Source organism: Pelecanus crispus, chromosome 9 (assembly GCF_030463565.1).
Source record: "Pelecanus crispus isolate bPelCri1 chromosome 9, bPelCri1.pri, whole genome shotgun sequence".
Lineage (NCBI taxonomy): Eukaryota > Metazoa > Chordata > Aves > Pelecaniformes > Pelecanidae > Pelecanus > Pelecanus crispus.
In genome coordinates this window covers 6,329,936-6,349,291 of record NC_134651.1, presented here as the reverse complement: position 1 = coordinate 6,349,291, position 19,356 = coordinate 6,329,936, and the positions used below count along the sequence as shown (strand labels likewise).

Below are 19,356 nucleotides of genomic sequence, written 5' to 3'. Positions count from 1 at the left end.
CCCGCAGGCGGGGCGGCCAGCGGCCCTCGGCCAGGGCCCCTCAGCGAGCGTCCCTCGGGGAGTGTCCCTCGGTGAGTGTCCTTCAGCGAGGGCCTCTCAGTGAGGGTCCCTCAGCGAGTATCCCTCAGTGAGCGTCCCTCAGCGAGTGTCCCTCAGTGAGTGTCCTTCAGCGAGGGCCCCTCAGCGAGTGTCCCTCAGCGAGTGTCCCTCAGTGAGTGTCCCTCAGTGAGTGTCCCTCAGTGAGCGTCCCTCAGCGAGGGCCCCTCAGTGAGTGTCCCTCAGCGAGCATCCCTCAGTGAGTGTCCTTCAGCGAGGGTCCCTCAGTGAGCGTCCCTCAGTGAGCGTCCCTCAGCGAGCGTCCCTCAGCGAGCGTCCCTCAGTGAGCATCGCTTAGTGAGCATCCCTCAGTGACTCTCCTTCAGTGAGGGTCCCTCAGTAAGTGTCCCTTAGTGACTGTCCTTCAGCAAGTGTCCCTCAGTGAGCGTCCCTCAGTGACCATCCCTCAGTGAGCATCCCTCAGTGAGTGTCCCTCAGCAAGGGTCTCTCAGTGACTGTCCTTCAGTAAGCGTCCCTCAGTGAGTGTCCTTCAGCGAGGGCCCCTCAGCAAGTGTCCCTCAGTGAGTGTCCCTCAGCGAGCATCCCTCAGTGAGTGTCCCTCAGTGAGTGTCCCTCAGCGAGTGTCCCTCAGTGAGTGTCCCTCAGCGAGCATCCCTCAGTGAGTGTCCCTCAGTGTCCTTCAGCGAGTGTCCCTCAGCGAGTGTCCCTCAGTGAGTGTCCCTCAGTGAGCGTCCCTCAGCGAGGGCCCCTCAGTGAGCATCCCTCAGTGAGTGTCCTTCAGCGAGGGTCCCTCAGTGAATGTCCCTCAGTGAGTGTCCCTCAGCGAGCGTCCCTCAGTGAGCATCCCTCAGTGAGTGTCCCTCAGCGAGTGTCCCTCAGCGAGCGTCCCTCAGCGAGCGTCCCTCAGTGAGCATCGCTTAGTGAGCATCCCTCAGTGACTCTCCTTCAGTGAGGGTCCCTCAGTAAGTGTCCCTTAGTGACTGTCCTTCAGCAAGTGTCCCTCAGTGTGCGTCCCTCAGTGACCATCCGTCAGTGAGCATCCCTCAGTGTGTCCCTCAGCAAGGGTCTCTCAGTGACTGTCCTTCAGTAAGCGTCCCTCAGTGAGTGTCCTTCAGCGAGGGCCCCTCAGCGAGTGTCCCTCAGTGAGTGTCCTTCAGCGAGGGCCCCTCAGCAAGTGTCCCTCAGCGAGCGTCCCTCAGTGAGTGTCCCTCAGTGAGTGTCCCTCAGCAAGCGTCCCTCAGTGAGTGTCCCTCAGTGAGTGTCCCTCAGTGAGTGTCCCTCAGCGAGTGTCCCTCAGTGTCCTTCAGCGAGTGTCCCTCAGCGAGTGTCCCTCAGTGAGTGTCCCTCAGTGAGCGTCCCTCAGCGAGTGTCCCTCAGCGAGCCTCCCTCAGCGAGCGTCCCTCAGTGAGCATCGCTTAGTGAGCATCCCTCAGTGACTCTCCTTCAGTGAGGGTCCCTCAGTAAGTGTCCCTTAGTGACTGTCCTTCAGTGAGGGTCCCTCAGTAAGTGTCCCTTAGTGACTGTCCTTCAGCAAGTGTCCCTCAGTGAGCGTCCCTCAGTGACCATCCCTCAGTGAGCATCCCTCAGTGTGTCCCTCAGCAAGGGTCTCTCAGTGACTGTCCTTCAGTAAGCGTCCCTCAGTGAGTGTCCCTTAGTGACCATCCCTCAATGAGCGTCCCTCGGCGAGGGTCCTTCAGCGTCCCCACGCGAGGTGGGCTCTGCTCTGACAGCCCACTACCAGGGGACGGGGAGACGTGGGGAAGGCAGGAGAGCGTGATGACGTCTGTCCCCAAAGTGGTTTCACAGACCTCTCCTTCCAGTCGCGGGCTCATCGTGCTGCGGCACTGGCAGCAAAGAGATGCCGGAGCGCAGGAGAAGGTTTCGAGGGCGGTCGCAGAGCCCGGCTGGGAAGCGGTACGATCAGCTCTGCGGAGAGTTGCTCATGTAAACACGTGAAGGGCTTCTCCCACTTCAGGCTTGTCGCTGGAAGGGGAAGATGCTTTTAGTCTTTGCACAACTAGTTTATGTATTACAAATTTCTTCTGTCTGCACGGAGCCTAAAGCTTTTTGGTTTACATCTTTGTAAAGACGGCACTTCAGCAGAGAGTTAAGGCACAACCCAGTTTGCCATTGCCTTTCACCCCGTACAGTGACATAAAGACATTGAGGTGCTGGAGCGTGTTCAGAGAAGGGCAGTGAAGCTGGTGCAGGGTCTGGAGCACAGGGCTGATGGGGAGCGGCTGAGGGAGCTGGGGGTGTTCAGCCTGGAGAAGAGGAGGCTGAGGGGTGACCTTATCGCTCTCTACAACTACCTGAAAGGAGGGTGTAGCGAGGTGGGTGTTGGTCTCTTCTCCCACGTAGTTAGTGATAGGACGAGAGGAAATGGGCTTAAGCTGCGCCAGGGGAGGTTTAGGTTGGATATTAGGAGAAATTTCTTCACGGAAAGGGTAGTCAAGCATTGGAACAGGCTGCTCAGAGAGGCGGTGGAGTCACCATCCCTGGAAGTGTTCAAAAAACGGGTAGATGTGGCACTTGGGGACATGGTTTAGTGGGCATGGGGGTGTTGGGTTGATGGCTGGACTGATGATCTTAGAGATCCTTTCCAATCTTAATGATTCCTAGTTCTTACTTTCATTATAATTAATCCAGCCACCGAGCCAGGAAACATGAAATTGCTACTCTACCCTTAATTGGTTTAGTGATGGACTTGGTAGTGTTAGGTTAATGGTTGGACTTGATGATCTTAAAGGTCTTTTCCAACCTAAACGATTCTGTGATTCTATATTCTGATGCAAAGCGAGTCTAAAAGCGTCGCACACGAAAAGGGGCTGATTGTATGCCCACCAGGTACCACTTAATGCCGGCCAGCACTGCCCACGGCAAGTGGGCTCTGTCCGGCACCATCTCCTAACGCCACACCAGAAGGATCAGCACGGAGCAAACAAAACCGGGCTGGGTTTGATACACTTTAATTCTTGACTTTGCATCTGATACGCTCAGATTCCCTCTGGGCTGGCGGGGCTTATTGATGGAAGGCCTTGAGAATCGCAAAGCTGCTTTGTGAGTCACCTTGTAAATCTTTTTTTAAAACACCACCTCAGTTGCGGTATCTACAACAATATCTACAACGTTTCCTTCTGATGATGGCTGGGCAAAGAGCGATCTGGGATTATTGATGTTATTCTGTGTGTGGCTTTTGCCCTTGCGGCTAACCTCAGACGGTCACAGCTGTAGGTAGGAGCTATCCTACTCTAGGTTTGCACAGCAGCTAGTGCAATCTTTGGGACCTGTGGCGCTTTATATTGCGAAAATAAGAAATTGCTGACAGTTTAAGTAGTAGAAGAGGGTTTACAATAACTGTATAAACAGCAGTGCTCAGGCTTTTAACGATAACTCAGTGATCACAAAGACGATAATGGTTATATTTAGTTTTTAAAACCTGAAGAAAACCACTTGACCTTTCCGCTATTAAAGAATTCAGGTACAGAGGAAGGAATCGTAAAACTGCAATAGAACACGACCTCAATTTTTATATTCAGCAGAAGGTGTTGTAACAACACGGATCATTGTTTCACTGTTGCCGTATTGCAGCACTCTCGGGCAGGCAGCTTTCCTACAAACGAAGGGGTATCAAAAAGCAGCCTTCATTTTGTAAACCTCCGAATGATATTGCATGCTCTTTCTTGCAGCTGCTTGAAATAGGTATTTCATAGAATGCTAACAGAAAATCCTAACTTCTCTTTTCACAGGCTAGAGAAAACAGAGAAGGAAAGGCAGGTGTAAATTCTTTCCATTCCATGTAGGCCAAAGCAGAGATAAAAACTTCCCAAAAATTGGAACCAAGATTTAATCTTGGGGAAGAACACAGGAATTGGAGAAATGCTATTTTTTTCCCCTTTAATGCTCTACTATTTTTCCATTGTCATTTTGCATCTCTACTTTTATTGTAAAGAACTAGAGATTGACTCGGTCTTTCCTCAGGGAGCATTTATCATAATAACTACTACTCTTACAGGGAGAGCATCTTTCCTTACTTACATTTACCCTGCTGCTTTCTAGCTCCTTTTGCCAGACTTCATCTCCGTAACTCCTCCGTAGCAGCAGAATACCAGCCGAAACGTACAGGTAAGGAAACATCTGGCTCTATCCATTTCACGAACCAAAGGATGCTCTGGACTGATGCCTCTGTGCTTTCCAGCCACTTGAGATTCACCACAAATGGGTATTAAATGTGTATTTAAGGAAATTTCATGGATGCTGGACCGTAAACCTACTCTTGGCTCATCTTGGCAGCCAACAGCACTCGCTCCGATTTAGCAACACGCGGTGGTTAATAAATACCGGTCACTCCACCTCAAAATGCAGTTTTAGATCTAGGCTTCTTGTTCGTACTTTCCAAAGCAGGCGAGTGTTATAAACACGTTTAAATGAATTCCAGCATTGCGCAGCAGTGTGCAGTACCCCGGTGCTTTTCATAAATGTTATTCTTTAGCCTGCAGCAACACAATTACACAGGGCTGTGCAAGCGTCTCACTCTGGCTGCTCCATCAAATGCTTCTGCAGCAGTTCCAGCCTTAGCCAGAAAAGAGGATTGCTTCACGTGATGATTCTGCAGAAGGATTTTATAAATACTGGCATTTTTCCTCCATTTACAGTTAAGCAAACAACACAAGGCAAAGCAGTTGCAGGAGTACAAGCAGTAACCTTACCCAAAGCGTGAACTGCTGCTGTGCAGGGCAGGGAGACTGAGGAAAGCGACGGAGAGCATGCAAAACCGCTTTCGTGTTTGATCTCAATTGTCTGTTCAAATGCTGTTTAATTCTTTATTCTTCTGCAATAAAGGGTTTAAGGGAAGGACAACAGATAACTTTATGGAAAAGTAAACATGTTTGTGAAGAATACTCTCAACTCTGTACTTATTTATTAAGCAGATACAAGGTTTGTGTAAAAGCCACAACAAAATAGCAGAATAAAACAAGATTTCTGAATCTACCAGCTTTTGGAGCTGATCCCAAAAGACATGGACCCGTGATGCAATTGTCCAGACATTCTGGATGTTCCTGTCTTCACCCTCTAGTTTAGGATCTGATTAAAAAAAACAAAATTCTCTTCAAATCCCCATCAGTGAAATGCACTAGGTCGTATTTCCATTTTAAATTCACTGAAGAAAATGCAAGCTTTCTAACACCAGAGCTGGACTGATGTACGCACATAAGGAAAGCAACGTACGTAGGCAGATACCACATCTTCTATTAGACCTGCTGCTGTCATGGAAGCTTAGGAATTTGGTGACATTGTTTAATTTGGGTTTTTCAAGTTCTGCTGTGTTTTCCATTTCAGGTTGCAAATTCTGGTAACTATTGTGCTGTAATGATAGTGTTGCTATAGAGCTACAGCAATCCAGCAATGTAAGACAAAGTCTGTAGGTAGAGGATTGTCTAAAAAAAGATGCCAACTCTGCCTACAACTTCTACTGTAGACTGTGAAAAGCAGTTCCAAAGACACTGTGTAACTAAAACCCGAGTTACAGACCTTTGCAAGATGTAATAAATTGCACTAGCAGAGCATGGGAGGAATCTTTCTTTTATTAACTCCTCGCAATTTTCAAGAAGCGCTGTAGCTCTTTGGAAGCTTACAGGATTAAGATTTAAGATTGTCTGAAAATGTAATTCACAAATAGCACCTTCGCTGCTTGGTTTCAACACCTCAGGTATAACACTGAGGCAGCCTGTGCAGAATTTTTGTGTTGACTCTTTTAAGTCAGCTCTAAGGAAGAAAAGTTATTATCTAAAAAAATAATTGTTTACTTTAAACAGAGACTGCAAAAGTTTCCTTTCCAGATAAAGTAAAAAAATGAAGGATATATAACGTACAGGAAACCAAGAGGCTCCCTAGAAACTATAGAATTTTTCTTTCATATATTTCTAAGCTAATACCAACCAGGACACATGCAAAAATACAGATCTCCAAAATATCATGAGGCAAAAAAAAAAAAAAAAAAAGGGTGTTTAAAAAAAAAGACTTAAGTCCCATCCTCGCCACACACACGCCCTTGGCATTCCTTGCAGGCCACCTTCGGTGGTCGCTACCTCTTCCACTTGCACACTAGGAAGAGGGGCAAGCGAGTCTGCATTTCTAAGTGTAAATAAAAATAAATCCTTTAAACTACTGCATATAAAGTGAAGCGCCAAATACCATATTAAAACACAATAAATGATCCTTCAGTTGAGCTGGTTAACACAGATACACAGTTGTTTGTCAGACTGCTAAGCATGTAAAGAACTTTGTCAGTTTTGTAAGATTGAAGTTGCCTATTTATGAACAAAGGTGGGTTTCTACAGAAAGAAGCATTTTTTTTTTAAGTGTTGCCATATACACCGTCTCTAAACATGCTAAAGAGCACTATTTAACACTGAACAGAGAACAAAAATTGTGCATTTTCTTCTCTTTAGATATTGGCTCGTGCATTTTAAAGAAAAAAAATCATGTTGGCGATTTTTAATGGTAAGCTGTCATACTTACAGCCACTCTTGTGATACCTCCTATGACACACTAAGTGACATAGACAAGATCCTGTTATTAGATACCTATTACAGATCTTATCGTAAGCACAAAAAGTTGATAGATTTTAGCACACGCCGTATCTTACAGGACAAGTTACTTTGGAAACAGTTCTGTACAAAACCCTACGGCTAATAAAGAACCTGAGCCACAACTTAAGCTTCTCCATCTGAGGTCATGGTCAGAATTCAGCTGTTCAGCGAGCTGCTCCAGCACCCAGCCCAAGAGGGAGGGATGCAAGCCCAGACACTTTGTTCAAGCTTAGGAGTCGAATGCGGAGGCAGTGGATTTTTTTGGTTCTATTTATGCCTGAAAAAGCCCACCTCCCACAAAAGCCAGACAGATCCAGGAGGTAGGTGCTTCTCTGCCCTTCATTGTTGCCGATTAAATACACAATAGTAAGATCAGACATTTCAAGTATGCAGTTCAGATCCCTTTATCATAAGCGGCGGGGGGGGAAACAAACAAACAAAAAAAGGTCTTAAAAGAACCCCCAACACCCTAACTGAGCTCTTCTCAAGAAAACGCAAGATACAGTAAAATCCCCTTTTTCTGAAAGGGGCTCCAATCCCCAACTCCCTCTTCCCAAGAAAACATCATGAACCTATAGGCAACTTCCGACACCCTTGCTCAAACTGCTTATGCCGTCCATCATGACACGAGGACACGTGCTTAGCAGTTAAGGTATCAAGTACATACCGATTATACAAGCTATTGATTTCTTTTACGGAGCATCTTAACATAAACAATTGCTCAGACTGAGCCGAGAGCAGTTGGCCACAAAGCTGAACAGAAACAAGAAGCGTACGTGGGGGGAGGTTAAACATTTAAGATATGCAACCATCTGGAGCATTCGCCTAGGACCGCCGATACATATTTGTAATAACAAAACAGATTGCAAGAGGAAATCTCTTAAAATACAGATACACAGATATTGAAATACAGATATATGCAAATACTGCGCCTGTAGCAGGGTATGAGGTAAGTGCCCTCGCCCTCCATGTCAGAAGAGCATGCAGGAGAGGAGTTGAAGAAACAAAGACAGAAACTGGTAAGAAATTGGGTAGAAGCGCACGCAGCAGGCGCGAGCACTGCTCTCCGCTCCCAACCCCAGCTCTGGCAGCTGAGATGACGTCTTAGAAGTTCCAGCTGAAAGAGGTCCTTGCTCAAGCAAGCCAGAATTGCATTTCATACTTTACTTGAAGCTTCCTGTATCTGCGCAGCTGACTGAAGCCTCGCTGCTTACTTTTGTTTCATCGCTGGTGTTGGAATGAAAGACAGAACCTACAAGGACACTGCTTCTCCACAGGGCACGATGCACGCAAGGCTGGCGAACCACCGTGGAGCGGGACCCATGTTCTGAGCCATATTTGGGGAACACCGGCTGAGGGAGGCAGTGCTTAGGCTGCTACGGTCTGTCCCAGGGCTGTGGTCTAGAAGTTAGCAGGTTGGAACAACGCTCCTGTGGCACCGGGGTATGTACGCTCAGACGACAATCCCAAGCAAAGCCCGGCATTTGGCAGTATTTGTTCCAGAGGTTAACACACAGAGGCCTAATATAAATGTTTTATTTAAAGTAAAAAGTGTGCACAAATAAAGGGAATGATTACACAACGACGTTCAAGACCATATTCCATATGAAACAGGAAAATAGTAGTGACAACATTAACTAGCAGAGCACCCATAAGAATCCAACTCGTATACAAAAAGGAGGTTACTCCACATAAATACATCATGCTTCTGATGAAGACACTTTCTCCAAAAGACAAAGCCTACTGCACTGGACTGTTTACACCCAATGTCCCTTCTGAATATTTATACAGTTGCTATATGCTTAACAATGAAAAATAACTGTTAATATCATGGCACTTTGGAGAAAATTAAAGTTTAAAAATGGATTTACAGTTATTTAAGATGTTTGTCACTTAGCAACATTCTTAATGGTTAGATATGTAAATAGAAAAAGTATCTTTTCTGTGACATTTTCCGTTAAAAAAAAAAACCAAAACCAAAGCAACTTTTGCTTTAAGCACAAAAGACAGTGTTTTACTCCATTACTCTTCTGTGATGAATAGCAGAAATGCCCTTCCTTACATCAAGCCATTTTACTTAATACCGCATATGAAATTAAGCCACTGTCGAGACAAGGCTTTTCTTATTTGCTTTAAATAACTTCCAAGTTTAATATCAGTTAAGTCCCGATGTCTAAACTAGTCATGCAGGTGTAGAAGTCAGAGTCTAAACAATTAATCACGATTTTAAAACTGCATGCCAGCAGTTCACCTGATGTGAACTAAACGTGCTGAAGTTATTAGCCGCTCTTTAGAAGTAGGTTTACTCTGATATTTTACGTTTGAAAATACACAACTTGAATTTAAGGGAACCTGACTTTTAACAGGGCGGAGGCTCAATGCTTCCCTGAAACTGAGGCCCCTCCAATCACTTCCCAGTTTTGAAAACTCAGCCCAACACTCAAGAGCTTCCTATTCACATTGCAAAGAAAAATACGAACTAAATACCACACCATGACACTACCGTGTATTTGTGCGATCTCTGTCCTTGAAGCTAACACGTAAGTGAAAAAAATACGCCAGAGGATTTGTGCTATGAATTTGCAGTGTCGCCATACAAGGATTTTCAAGGGGAGACACTGACCAAGCAGAAGTTTTATTAAAAGCTTCAGATAAGGTTTGCTAACTTGTGCTTACAGATACTAAGACCTGCTTTCCGTAACACTTAGCTTGCCTTACAGTTCTTCCTTACGTAACACAGATTCTTTTCTTCAATGTCTCTTAATCCCTTTTCCCCCGAAATAAAAAAAGTGGTACATTTGGCATTTCTTCAGCCTAAGACATTCAAAACGATTCCTTAAACATTACAAACAAGAATTATCTGTGCTGTATATTACACTGTTCATTAACATGAAATGTAAGAATCACACCTCCCAAAAGTCCTAGTTTGAACCATTCTTTCAATTTATTCCAATTGCTTTACTATTAACTTTGAGTCTACTACTAACATTGAAGGTTTGATTGTGACTACAAATCACCCTCTGTAAGTGCAGAAGTTAAGGGAGTCATTGTGGACAGCACCTTTTTTTTTTTTTCTTTCCCTAGATGTGCTTTTTCCACTGGTAAAGTGGAATGCATTTCCAACAGTATGGCAATAAGATTTTAAAAAAGGAAACAAATGCCCTTATCTAGGCCATAGCTGTTAACAAATGCGGTTCTGATACATTTAAGACAGAAAGTATAAAAGCAATAAATAATAGTATGAGGTTCTACATCTGGCAATACTCACTGTCCATTACTGCTAAATTGCACTCCACGGATTTTAACTTTTTAAAGTATTAATTGAATTCCATTTAAACTGACACTTTATACCATGTACAACCCTCACTGAAAGGGACAGGCTCAGAAAGGCACTCTCTGTGTATCAGCGTACAATTCCTAGTGTATAACTTCAGAGCAAAGTCTATCGATTGGAATATTGAGTTAATCATCTCCTTCAGGATAGGATCAATATACCCTATGAAAGCAGCCATCCTTGACCTGTTCAGTTTAAAAATCTGCTCTCCTTGCCGTCATTTCAATCTGAAGGGCAATAACATAGCTCTAAGTCTAGGAGAACAGGGAAATCGGATGTTTAGAGAGGAGAGATTTAGAACTACAGAAGTCATGAGGTCTTACTTGTCTTGCTAGAAAAATGGAAGTCCATTAATGGTATTTTATTACATCCCCTAATGCAATTTGTATTCTTAAAGCAATAAGAAACAACTTTCCTTTATTGGAAGGCTGTATTGGCAGATTATACAGCCAGACCCCATTGTTCAGTCAGGAGCCCCAGAGACCAACTTCTATATTAAAATTCAAGTTTGGCAAGACTGTTGGAAAGTTTAGCATTTTAAATCTGGCAGCCAAAGATTCAGCGTTAACAACTGTCCTGGACGACAATTAATACAAAAAGAAAATTAGTGAGTAATTCACACTAGGTGGCAAGGGTAAGATGTTCAGTTACTCATTTTATGCAAGTGCATCCAAATGAAGAGATGTTTATCCATGCAGAAATAAACAGAGTAACAACTGGCACAGTCCAGAAATGGAGAATTCAGACACATTCCTCAGCTGACATCAAAAGAGGATTTATATATTCAAAGCCTTCAAATTCAGACTGGTCAATCTTCTTCACAATGTCACTATCAAGATTAAAAAACAGTCATCAGTTCAGCAAAATTAAACAGGTAGCAGTATTAACTGATAGTTTGTCTTAAAATTCAGACCTGTACAGCAGATTGCAACTGAGAACATTTCCCTTCTCTCTTTTGTCCCTCTCTATCCCTACAGTTACCACTGGTTTTTTTTCTAGCCCCTATAATGGTAAGGGAACCACCCTGGAGTACTGACTGGGCTGCTCCCATGCACATATTCTCCCCACAAAGCAATCTGCAAGGTTTGCAGTTTTAAAACTTTCCCAAAACAGTTGTGTAAGAAACTGAAAACATTAGGATGTGATAGATACTGCACCTGCATCAGCAACTTTTCTAAACTTTATTTGTACATTATGCTTTTACAAAGGGATGAAGAAAGAAGTTGGATCTCAGACCTAATTCAGGTGCACAGGTAACATTTGATGTTCACTGTTTGTGTTTACATACTATGTGAACATTATACAAAACCCTAGAAAAATTCCTAAAATGTGAACAGCAGGGGCTCAGTCAAACTAGAAAGGCCCTTCCCTCCTCATCCCAAATCAGGACCCCTCAGGAGCAAGGAACCACAAAACCACTACCAAAATCAAATGCATTATCATGTATTTTACTAAGGGTTTTCAGCCAGGATAACCTCACTTGACTACTAACAATTTAAAAACAAGAAAAGCACCTCCTCTTGTTCGGAACACCCAAGATAAATTCAGTCTAAACCCAACATTCTAGAAATACCGTGGCTTAAAGTAATGCAAAAATAAACCACTTGACAAAACAGGTCTTTTCCTTCACACGTTCATTCCTTGCAGATGATACCACTAAAATGTGTAAAATAGCACTTATTCATCTTTCCCTGCACTAAGATTCTTTATAGCAACTTTCCTACCGTTAGTTGATTTTTACATCATGCCAGAGTACAATACTTAATCCAGCCACACTAAGTCCACCATGAGGACACATAATAGAATTTTCTCTAAACTAACACAAGAAAATGTTATTTACTGCTTTACATATGGTCTATGCACTACACCTATCAAATAAAGTTTTACAACTCTCTCACTGACTTATCGGCACTTCTGAAATTCTACATTACTTACTCATCATCTGGAGTGAGCTGCACAGGTTCATTGGTGAATTGGGAATCAAAGTTATCCAGACCAAATTCTCCAGATATATTTGGTTTAAACGGAGGCACCACTTGCTTTTGCTCCATCTAAGAATAAATGCACTTAGTGACACCAAGAATGAGTTACAACCTATTGAATTATTTTTAAACAAGGCTGGAAGTTGCTATCAAGTTTCTTTTGCATCCTTTCTACAATTATTTTAATAATCTACTGTACTTACTGTGTGTAAAAGGGTTAAAAGATTCTGTATTGTCATTATGGTACATCATAAGTTAAGAGCTTAAGGTTTCTGAGTTTAAGATCATCTCTCATGCTCAAAACAAGTTGTCAAGCCATCATCGTATACAAAGAAAATAAGCCAAGCCAGCAGGCATTCACATACCAGATCCCAATCAACGTTGCGAAAGAAGGGATGTCCCTGGATATCTGCAAATCCCGTTTGAGGATGGCAGCCCAAACGTTCCTTTGGATCCTGTGCAAGGAAGAAAATATTTTTAAGTGGGTGTCATGGCCTACACATGAATAAAATACAAATGTTACAAATTCCATGAGAAATGAAACACCAGAGTTACAAGGGACACTGAAGAACTAAGTTAGCGTTATTTATTTTGGCAACTGTTCCAATTTACTGCCTGAAATAGGCATGAATATATGGAAGCCTTCAATGGAATTTTGTATAAACAACCTTGCCATCTTTCTTCATTTTTATTCAGACCTGTTTAAAAACCGTACGTTTCAGAGCAGACTTGGTTAGATTAGAAGTGAATTCGCCTCTCCGCCCACCCGCCCCTCCCTGAGCAGACTGACTATGCCAGGCAATCACGCTGGGGTAGTAACTGCAGGTTACTGATAAATGTGGTGGAAAGAAGGCTATTTTAACAAGACAATTCCATCTCCACGTACGTGTATGCACACACACTACCAAGGAGTTGTAACTGCAGCAGTGTTCTTGAACAGTATTACTTTCTTAGAATAATTGAACCAAATCTGTTTTCTGCTGTATCTCTTTCTCCCCAGCCATCTAACACTCACTAAATAAAGGCCAGCATGTGCTCGGACTGGTCCACGAACACATATGCACTTTTTGACTCTCAGGCTAGTTAGCTACCAGCAAACGGTGAGCGTATACTGCCTCTGCATCTCCCTCGATGAACTCACCAGCAGTTGTCAGAGTGATTTGCTAAGCTTCTTAAGAACCAAAATAAATCTGGTAAGTTTGTCCAATTCCTCAGGTTAAAGAAATCACTCCGAGCATTTCCAAGCCTTTCAATTTGAAATTTATTCATGATCCCAGCCTGAGAATCTGGAGCTTCAGATTTTAAGACAAGTATCTTGAATAGGTCCCCTGGCCCCAGTGAAACTCTGCTTTAGGCCCACACCTTTTCTACCCTGTTTCTGTATATGGCAGATAAAGTATGTCTGTTACACATCGATTAGTCAACAGGTTTTTTTAAAAAAAAAAAAACACCAAACCAAAACACCCCCCCACCCCCCCCCCAAAAAAACCCCCAAAACAGCTGCTCTTCAGAAGTCTTAAGTAGTCCCCTTTAGCTCTTACCTTATTAAGGAAACTCTTTAGAACACCTGCTGCTTTAACAGAAAGGGATCGGGGAATTCGGATCTGTTTTTCCAAAATTACTGCAAGAAAACAAGGTTCACATCAGCCTTTGCACCTTCATAGTTAGATTAAAGGTAAGTAGAAACAAAGCACTAAAATGCAGGAACACTCATGGTACTTACCTTGGAAAAGATAATCTTCTGTGTTCTGATCAGGATTGTCAGAACTGCCAACAATATCAAATGGCGACCGGCCCGCCATCATTTCAAACATCAGTACACCAAGTGCCCACCAGTCCACACTGAAGCCTAGAATTCAAATGAGAAAACACCACTGAAGATATTTTGGAGCAAAAATACCAGCACTTCTGGGGCTAAAGGCAGAAGAATTAATTAAAAAATTTAAGTATTGCCAGCCTTTCTGATTATCTGAACAAAGGAGAGCTAACAATTGTACTAGAGATTACTTGATTCGTTATGTGCGCAATAGGAGGGAATGCTGTACAAAGGAAAGGAAATGCAAACAGTTTAAAGGTTGGTGTCAGGACCTTAACAAAGGTTTAGATAATATTTAAGCGCAGTCATTACTAACCAACAGGGAGCTGGTTATCCAGGGCAGGGGACAAGGACAAGGAGGAAGTATGTGATTCTTAATAGTACCAAGACAGTCATTCATGGAGCTAAGCATATCTATTCTGCTATTCACTGCTAAAGGAAAAAAAAGAATTGCAGTAGCTAGGCTGGGACTGATATAGTCTGGATGGCCTAGACAGTTTGTGATAAGGAAGGAAGATCTGAAGCCAGACTGAAAGAGACATTGGATTGAAATAAGATGGTAGATTTAAAAAATACCTATCCTTTTTTAAAAATAGGAACTAACTGTAGAACTTGTTAAAATCTTAAGGGAAGAAAACAGATCAAAGATCTGCTTGGCACAGTACTGGAAGCTGAGGAAGAAAGGGTAAGTAACAGGAAACATACACAACAAGCCTTCTATGCTCTCTTACGTCTCTTGTTTCAGGAATCTTGCGGACTTCCTGAAATCACACAATTTCAGACACAGACAATTTCATTTTTAACACTGAGATTTGTGAAAGGGATGTCTACTATCTAGGCCCTTTGCAATGCATTTGTATCTAATACCACCATTGCTGCCAAATATAAAACTCCAAAACTGAACACAATTTGAGACTGCGAGTATATCATTAGTAGTACCTAAAATAGTTATAAAAAATAGTAATTATGAAGACTCAAGCTATTCTTCAAGACTGATAAGAAGAATTTAAAATGTGGAAGGCTGGGTATCTCATTTGCTTGGTGTGATGTTTTCTGCCCTTCCTTGAAGGGTTTATTCACTTTTTCAGAAAGGATGCTGAATTAAGACTGATCACGTGTCTAATGGAGATTTATACTTTCTACTGCTAAGGAACTTGAGTAAGAAGTAAGAGACAAGTGAAAGTTATATGGTAGCAGTGAAAAATTCAATTTACCATAATCCTCTCCCCGGAGAATTTCAGGTGCAATATAGTTTGGAGTCCCACAGAATGTGCTGGTTGTGTCACCAGGTCTCAGACCCTCCTTTAAGAAAAGATGGAAAGAAAATACTTTACAGTTAGCCAAAGATCCCACACTCCCCCTCTGCCAAGAACTTAATTTTGAATTAAGTGTCCTGAATAAACTGCTTTCATTTTAGTAAAACTATACTTAAATCTGTATGTAAATGAATAGAAAACACTACTTGTTTCAGAAGAAACAGAAGTACGTTGCATCTAGAGTCTCAAGAGGATGGCACATACCTATGGACAACGTCATCTTTTAATGTTTTAGGTAGTAAGCTCCACCACATCTCCAACGATAGGCAAGTGAGAATAACTGCAGCATGGTGCAACAGCTTACATGACCGGGGTGTTGCAATGGATAGATACAATCTTTTCAGAGAAGAGCATGGGATGCAGAAACGACGGTGGTGGGGGGTGTTATCCAAAGGAGTTGTGCAGTCTTCATCCTTGGAAGTTTTCAAGACCAAACTGAACAAAGCCCTTAGTAACCTGGCCTGATCTTACCCTGCTTTGAGCAGGAGGGTGGATTAGACCTCCTGAGCCCCTTTCCGACCTGTGTTACTTTATGCTTTTCAGCTGCTTAGCCAAAATTACAGTGTTTACAATAGTTTTAGAAGATCAGCATAATGGCAATTCCATGGCAAAGTCAAACTTGTGCTCCAGCGTCTTTGTAGTGACAAAGTTTTTCTAGAGAAAGTGGGAAGCGTCATAGAATCCAAACGGGAGCAAGTGTGACTGATATATTTCAACCTCTTGCTCTTTTTGAAATCAAACTATCTTAACTATTTCAGCCTACCCCTCCCAGTCAAGTTGATACAGCAGCTTCATAAAAACATACACAGTGTGTGTGTGTGTGTATATATATATGTATGTATGTATGTATGTATGTAGTCTGTGCACTTTGGCATTTCTTTTTCTTTTCTCTATTTGTAGACATGAAATGAGTATACAGCCTGTCTGTACTGTGTATAAATGAATACCTTGAAATGTCATATTTTTAAGTCTCTGCATCTTTTAATTTATGACAATTTCTTAAGTATTGATTTTACTGGTTAGCAAGGAACCAGAGCTTACCTTGCACATGCCATAATCTGTGAGTTTAATATGCCCTTCAGAATCCAGTAGCACATTATCCAGTTTTAAATCTCTGTAGATTATCCCTCGTTCATGTAAATAGTTCAATGCTAGACTGATTTCAGCAGAATAAAACCTAGTGTAGAAAGAGATATTGATTACTTCAGTAATCAGAAACCCAAACCACAGTAACATAGTCTTGGTAGTATGATACTTGTCTAAACATAATAGCCTGTATTCTATTATTTTTCATCGGAGAAGTGGAAAAGCTGTTCATAATCATACAAACATTTCTACCCACAGTCACTTCAAAAATTATTTTTAATTAATATTAATGTCTACTGAAATCATCCCTTTCATCTCACCATCTGAGATGAAGCATATGCACCAAGAACTCAGCATTCGCCTGGACAGCTGGTAGTGGTTGTTGTAAGAGAAACACATTGATATTATTAGACAGTTAAAAAAAAAAAAAAATACCACAAAAGTGTTTTTCTAGAAAAAAAAAATCAGAATTGGACTGAAGTCATCTAGGGTAATGCTAATACAAGCAGTACCTATTACAGTTCCTCCTTGAAACAAAGATATGGTAGCTTGCAGTGCTAAAGTGAGGATGCAGTTTCACATTTCTTAAATCCTTAACATCTGGAGAGGTTTTGCTAGCTCATCATCATTATCTCTGCACTACTGCACTGTGTCAGAAAACCAACTGTTTTGATGCAAGAAGTCTGGAATTAGATATACCTGGCATGCTCCTCTGGCAGCTTTCTCTGTCTCTGCATATGAAACATTAGATCTCCTCCATTTACATACTCTATAACAAAGAATAACCTGAAACACACAGGAGTTTGTTAAAAATAATTGTATACAAGGCTGAAAGAGGTTTGAGATGTTCCATCGAACAATGTCAGTTCAACTCCTCCCATCTCTCTGGTAATATGGCTGGTTTCACCATTTCCCTCCCTTTGAATAAATTCCCAAAGTTAAAAATCAAGTATACAAAGTTTCTCTAGGTAATTCCTTTATTGCTAAAGGAAAGTAAGTAATCCTTCCCACATTCCTAATCCATTACAGCTACTGCTTGTCATTATTACATATGTGACTATATAAATAGATTCACATCAGTTTCTATGCACAAACCAGAAAAAATAAATGTTTTTCTTCCCGATACCTTCAATCTCCTTTGTTTGTGGTCAGTACTATTAGTATATTACAAATACTCTTTCTTCTCACTTCCCTCCACTAGCTTGTCACTTTTTCAAACAGCAAGGATGTTGTTTAAATATACAATAACTATGTTTTATATATAATGAAAACTATTACTGCATAGAATAATAATTTATTCATCTACAACAATCTCTTCTGCAGTCTCTTGTCCTATATGTAAACACAAAGGAAAATAATCATTTTAATCTCTATTACTCTGTTTTCCTTTTTTAAAATTCAGGTACTATTTTCCAAGTTTCGCTCAGAGACTCGTCTTCAGAGAGTCTATACAAGTTTGAGATAATTCCCTCATTTTTTGTACTTCCGATTTCTCTTTCCCAAAACCCTTTTTTCCTCCCATTGTAGGTTCTGTCTTCCACCTCATATTCTTAAGCCTTTTCTCCCTGCTGGCTGCACCTCTCTTCCTGTCCCGAATCCTTTCCATCATACCTACCAGTACTTTACATTCTTTTGCACCTTCCCAATCTGAAAAGCCTAGACTATGAACGTGGCCTTTTGCTCATAAAATGCTACAATGATTTACAGTACACTGACTTTTGCTACCTACCTAACACTTAATGCTTTAAATAGGCCTTTGAGGTGCCTAACAGTATGAAAAAATTTTTGAATAAGACTATCTTATTATCTGATGACTATTACCTGCTTTCTGTCTGGAAGCAAGAGTGTAGTCCAACAAGAAAGGGATGATTTGAAGCCTGTTCAAAGACGTGTTTCTCTGTCTGAACCCAATCAATATCCTATTTATTTAAGAAAAGCGACATTCAGAAAAGGATTGCTGCACTTCTTAGGTCAAGTATTAATGACAATTAGCAGAAAGATATTCAAGTGTTTTGCTGTCCTTGTTTTACTTGCAAGAAGCTAAATATTACACAGGTCTCCAATTTAGCATACTCTTTTTTTTTTTTTTCCTGTCTCAACTGTCCCATACTTTTAACCTCATCATGTAACACTTGGGAATGAAAAAAACTCTTAACTATAAAAGATAAACTGGTGCAGACAAATGTAAAGTAGCATCAAGAAATGCAGAAGAAATCAATGGTAGAATGAGAAATAAATGCAAGAGCTCTTGGATAGCAAACCACAGTCATTTGAGTCTTTTCAGAGTAGCCTAAAGAAACACAAGGGAAATCTTCAGCAACAAGAAGCATGTGGCAGTTTACTGCAATTTCTGATTAGTTTCTACTAATCACTGTATAAGCTACAAACAAATTGTTAAGATGGAGGTCTGATTTAAAAAGCAATTAAAATAACATTGTGAGTTCTCCTTCGTGACAAAAAAACCCAAACATGAACATATGAAAACCAAACTCCACCCACTTCTTTTTCAGCCCAGCAAGCCAATATAATGGGAGATATATGGAACACTGCTCCAAAATAACAAAGCAAGCCAGGCTTATAAACTTGAATTCTGCAGGAACACTGCTGCAGACAGTACTGATCAAAGGGAGACACTGCCAACAGAGGCAACGAGGCTCATGACAGAAACCACTGGCACAGGAGCGAGCTGCCAGTCTGTCAATGAGGACCTCAAAATTTGTTAGCCATCTGGTGAATCTTCTGTAATATAGTATGTATAAGAAACTGCATGTATAATTTTCAATTCGTGTTGCAGACCCAGAAGCCTGGCTCCCACCTTGTGGTAGATACTGAAGCTCCTTGGGAGAGTTGCCTGACATTGATAAAAAGCTTGCCTACCTCATCATCATTGACGAGCTCTTTCTTCACCACTTTCATTGCATAAATGCGTTCAGTTTTCTTCAGTCGAACAAGCAGTACTTTAGCATAACTGCCTCTTCCTATAACTCGGAGCAAATCAAAATCCTGAAGACCCAGACTGGAAGAAGCTTTGCCACTTTCTCTAATGCTCATTGCCTTTTGATAAAGATAAGTTGAATTTAGTAAGCAGGCTTGCCAATTTTAACAACTGTGAAAGTTAGCATTTCAAATAGAACAGCAAAATTAATATAAACAACTGATTCAATTAACACTT

General features: G+C 41.7%; 2 protein-coding genes across 3 annotated transcripts in view; one reads left to right on the top strand and one right to left on the bottom strand.

The window, feature by feature from the left end:
• EIF5A2 (eukaryotic translation initiation factor 5A2) overlaps window positions 1–19,356 on the top strand; it is a 472,944-nt gene that overhangs the window by 139,641 nt on the left and 313,947 nt on the right. The window lies entirely within an intron of this gene.
• PRKCI (protein kinase C iota) overlaps window positions 10,726–19,356 on the bottom strand; it is a 28,503-nt gene continuing 19,872 nt past the window's right edge. The window contains exons 9-18 of the mRNA XM_075716658.1: window positions 19,062–19,238; window positions 18,006–18,103; window positions 16,884–16,970; window positions 16,140–16,275; window positions 14,997–15,084; window positions 13,690–13,815; window positions 13,508–13,587; window positions 12,332–12,421; window positions 11,920–12,035; window positions 10,726–10,813 (exon numbers count right to left, since the gene is read on the bottom strand). Of these exons, the coding sequence (XP_075572773.1) occupies window positions 10,726–10,813; window positions 11,920–12,035; window positions 12,332–12,421; window positions 13,508–13,587; window positions 13,690–13,815; window positions 14,997–15,084; window positions 16,140–16,275; window positions 16,884–16,970; window positions 18,006–18,103; window positions 19,062–19,238 (1,086 nt within the window). The remainder of the gene's footprint in view (window positions 10,814–11,919; window positions 12,036–12,331; window positions 12,422–13,507; window positions 13,588–13,689; window positions 13,816–14,996; window positions 15,085–16,139; window positions 16,276–16,883; window positions 16,971–18,005; window positions 18,104–19,061; window positions 19,239–19,356) is intronic.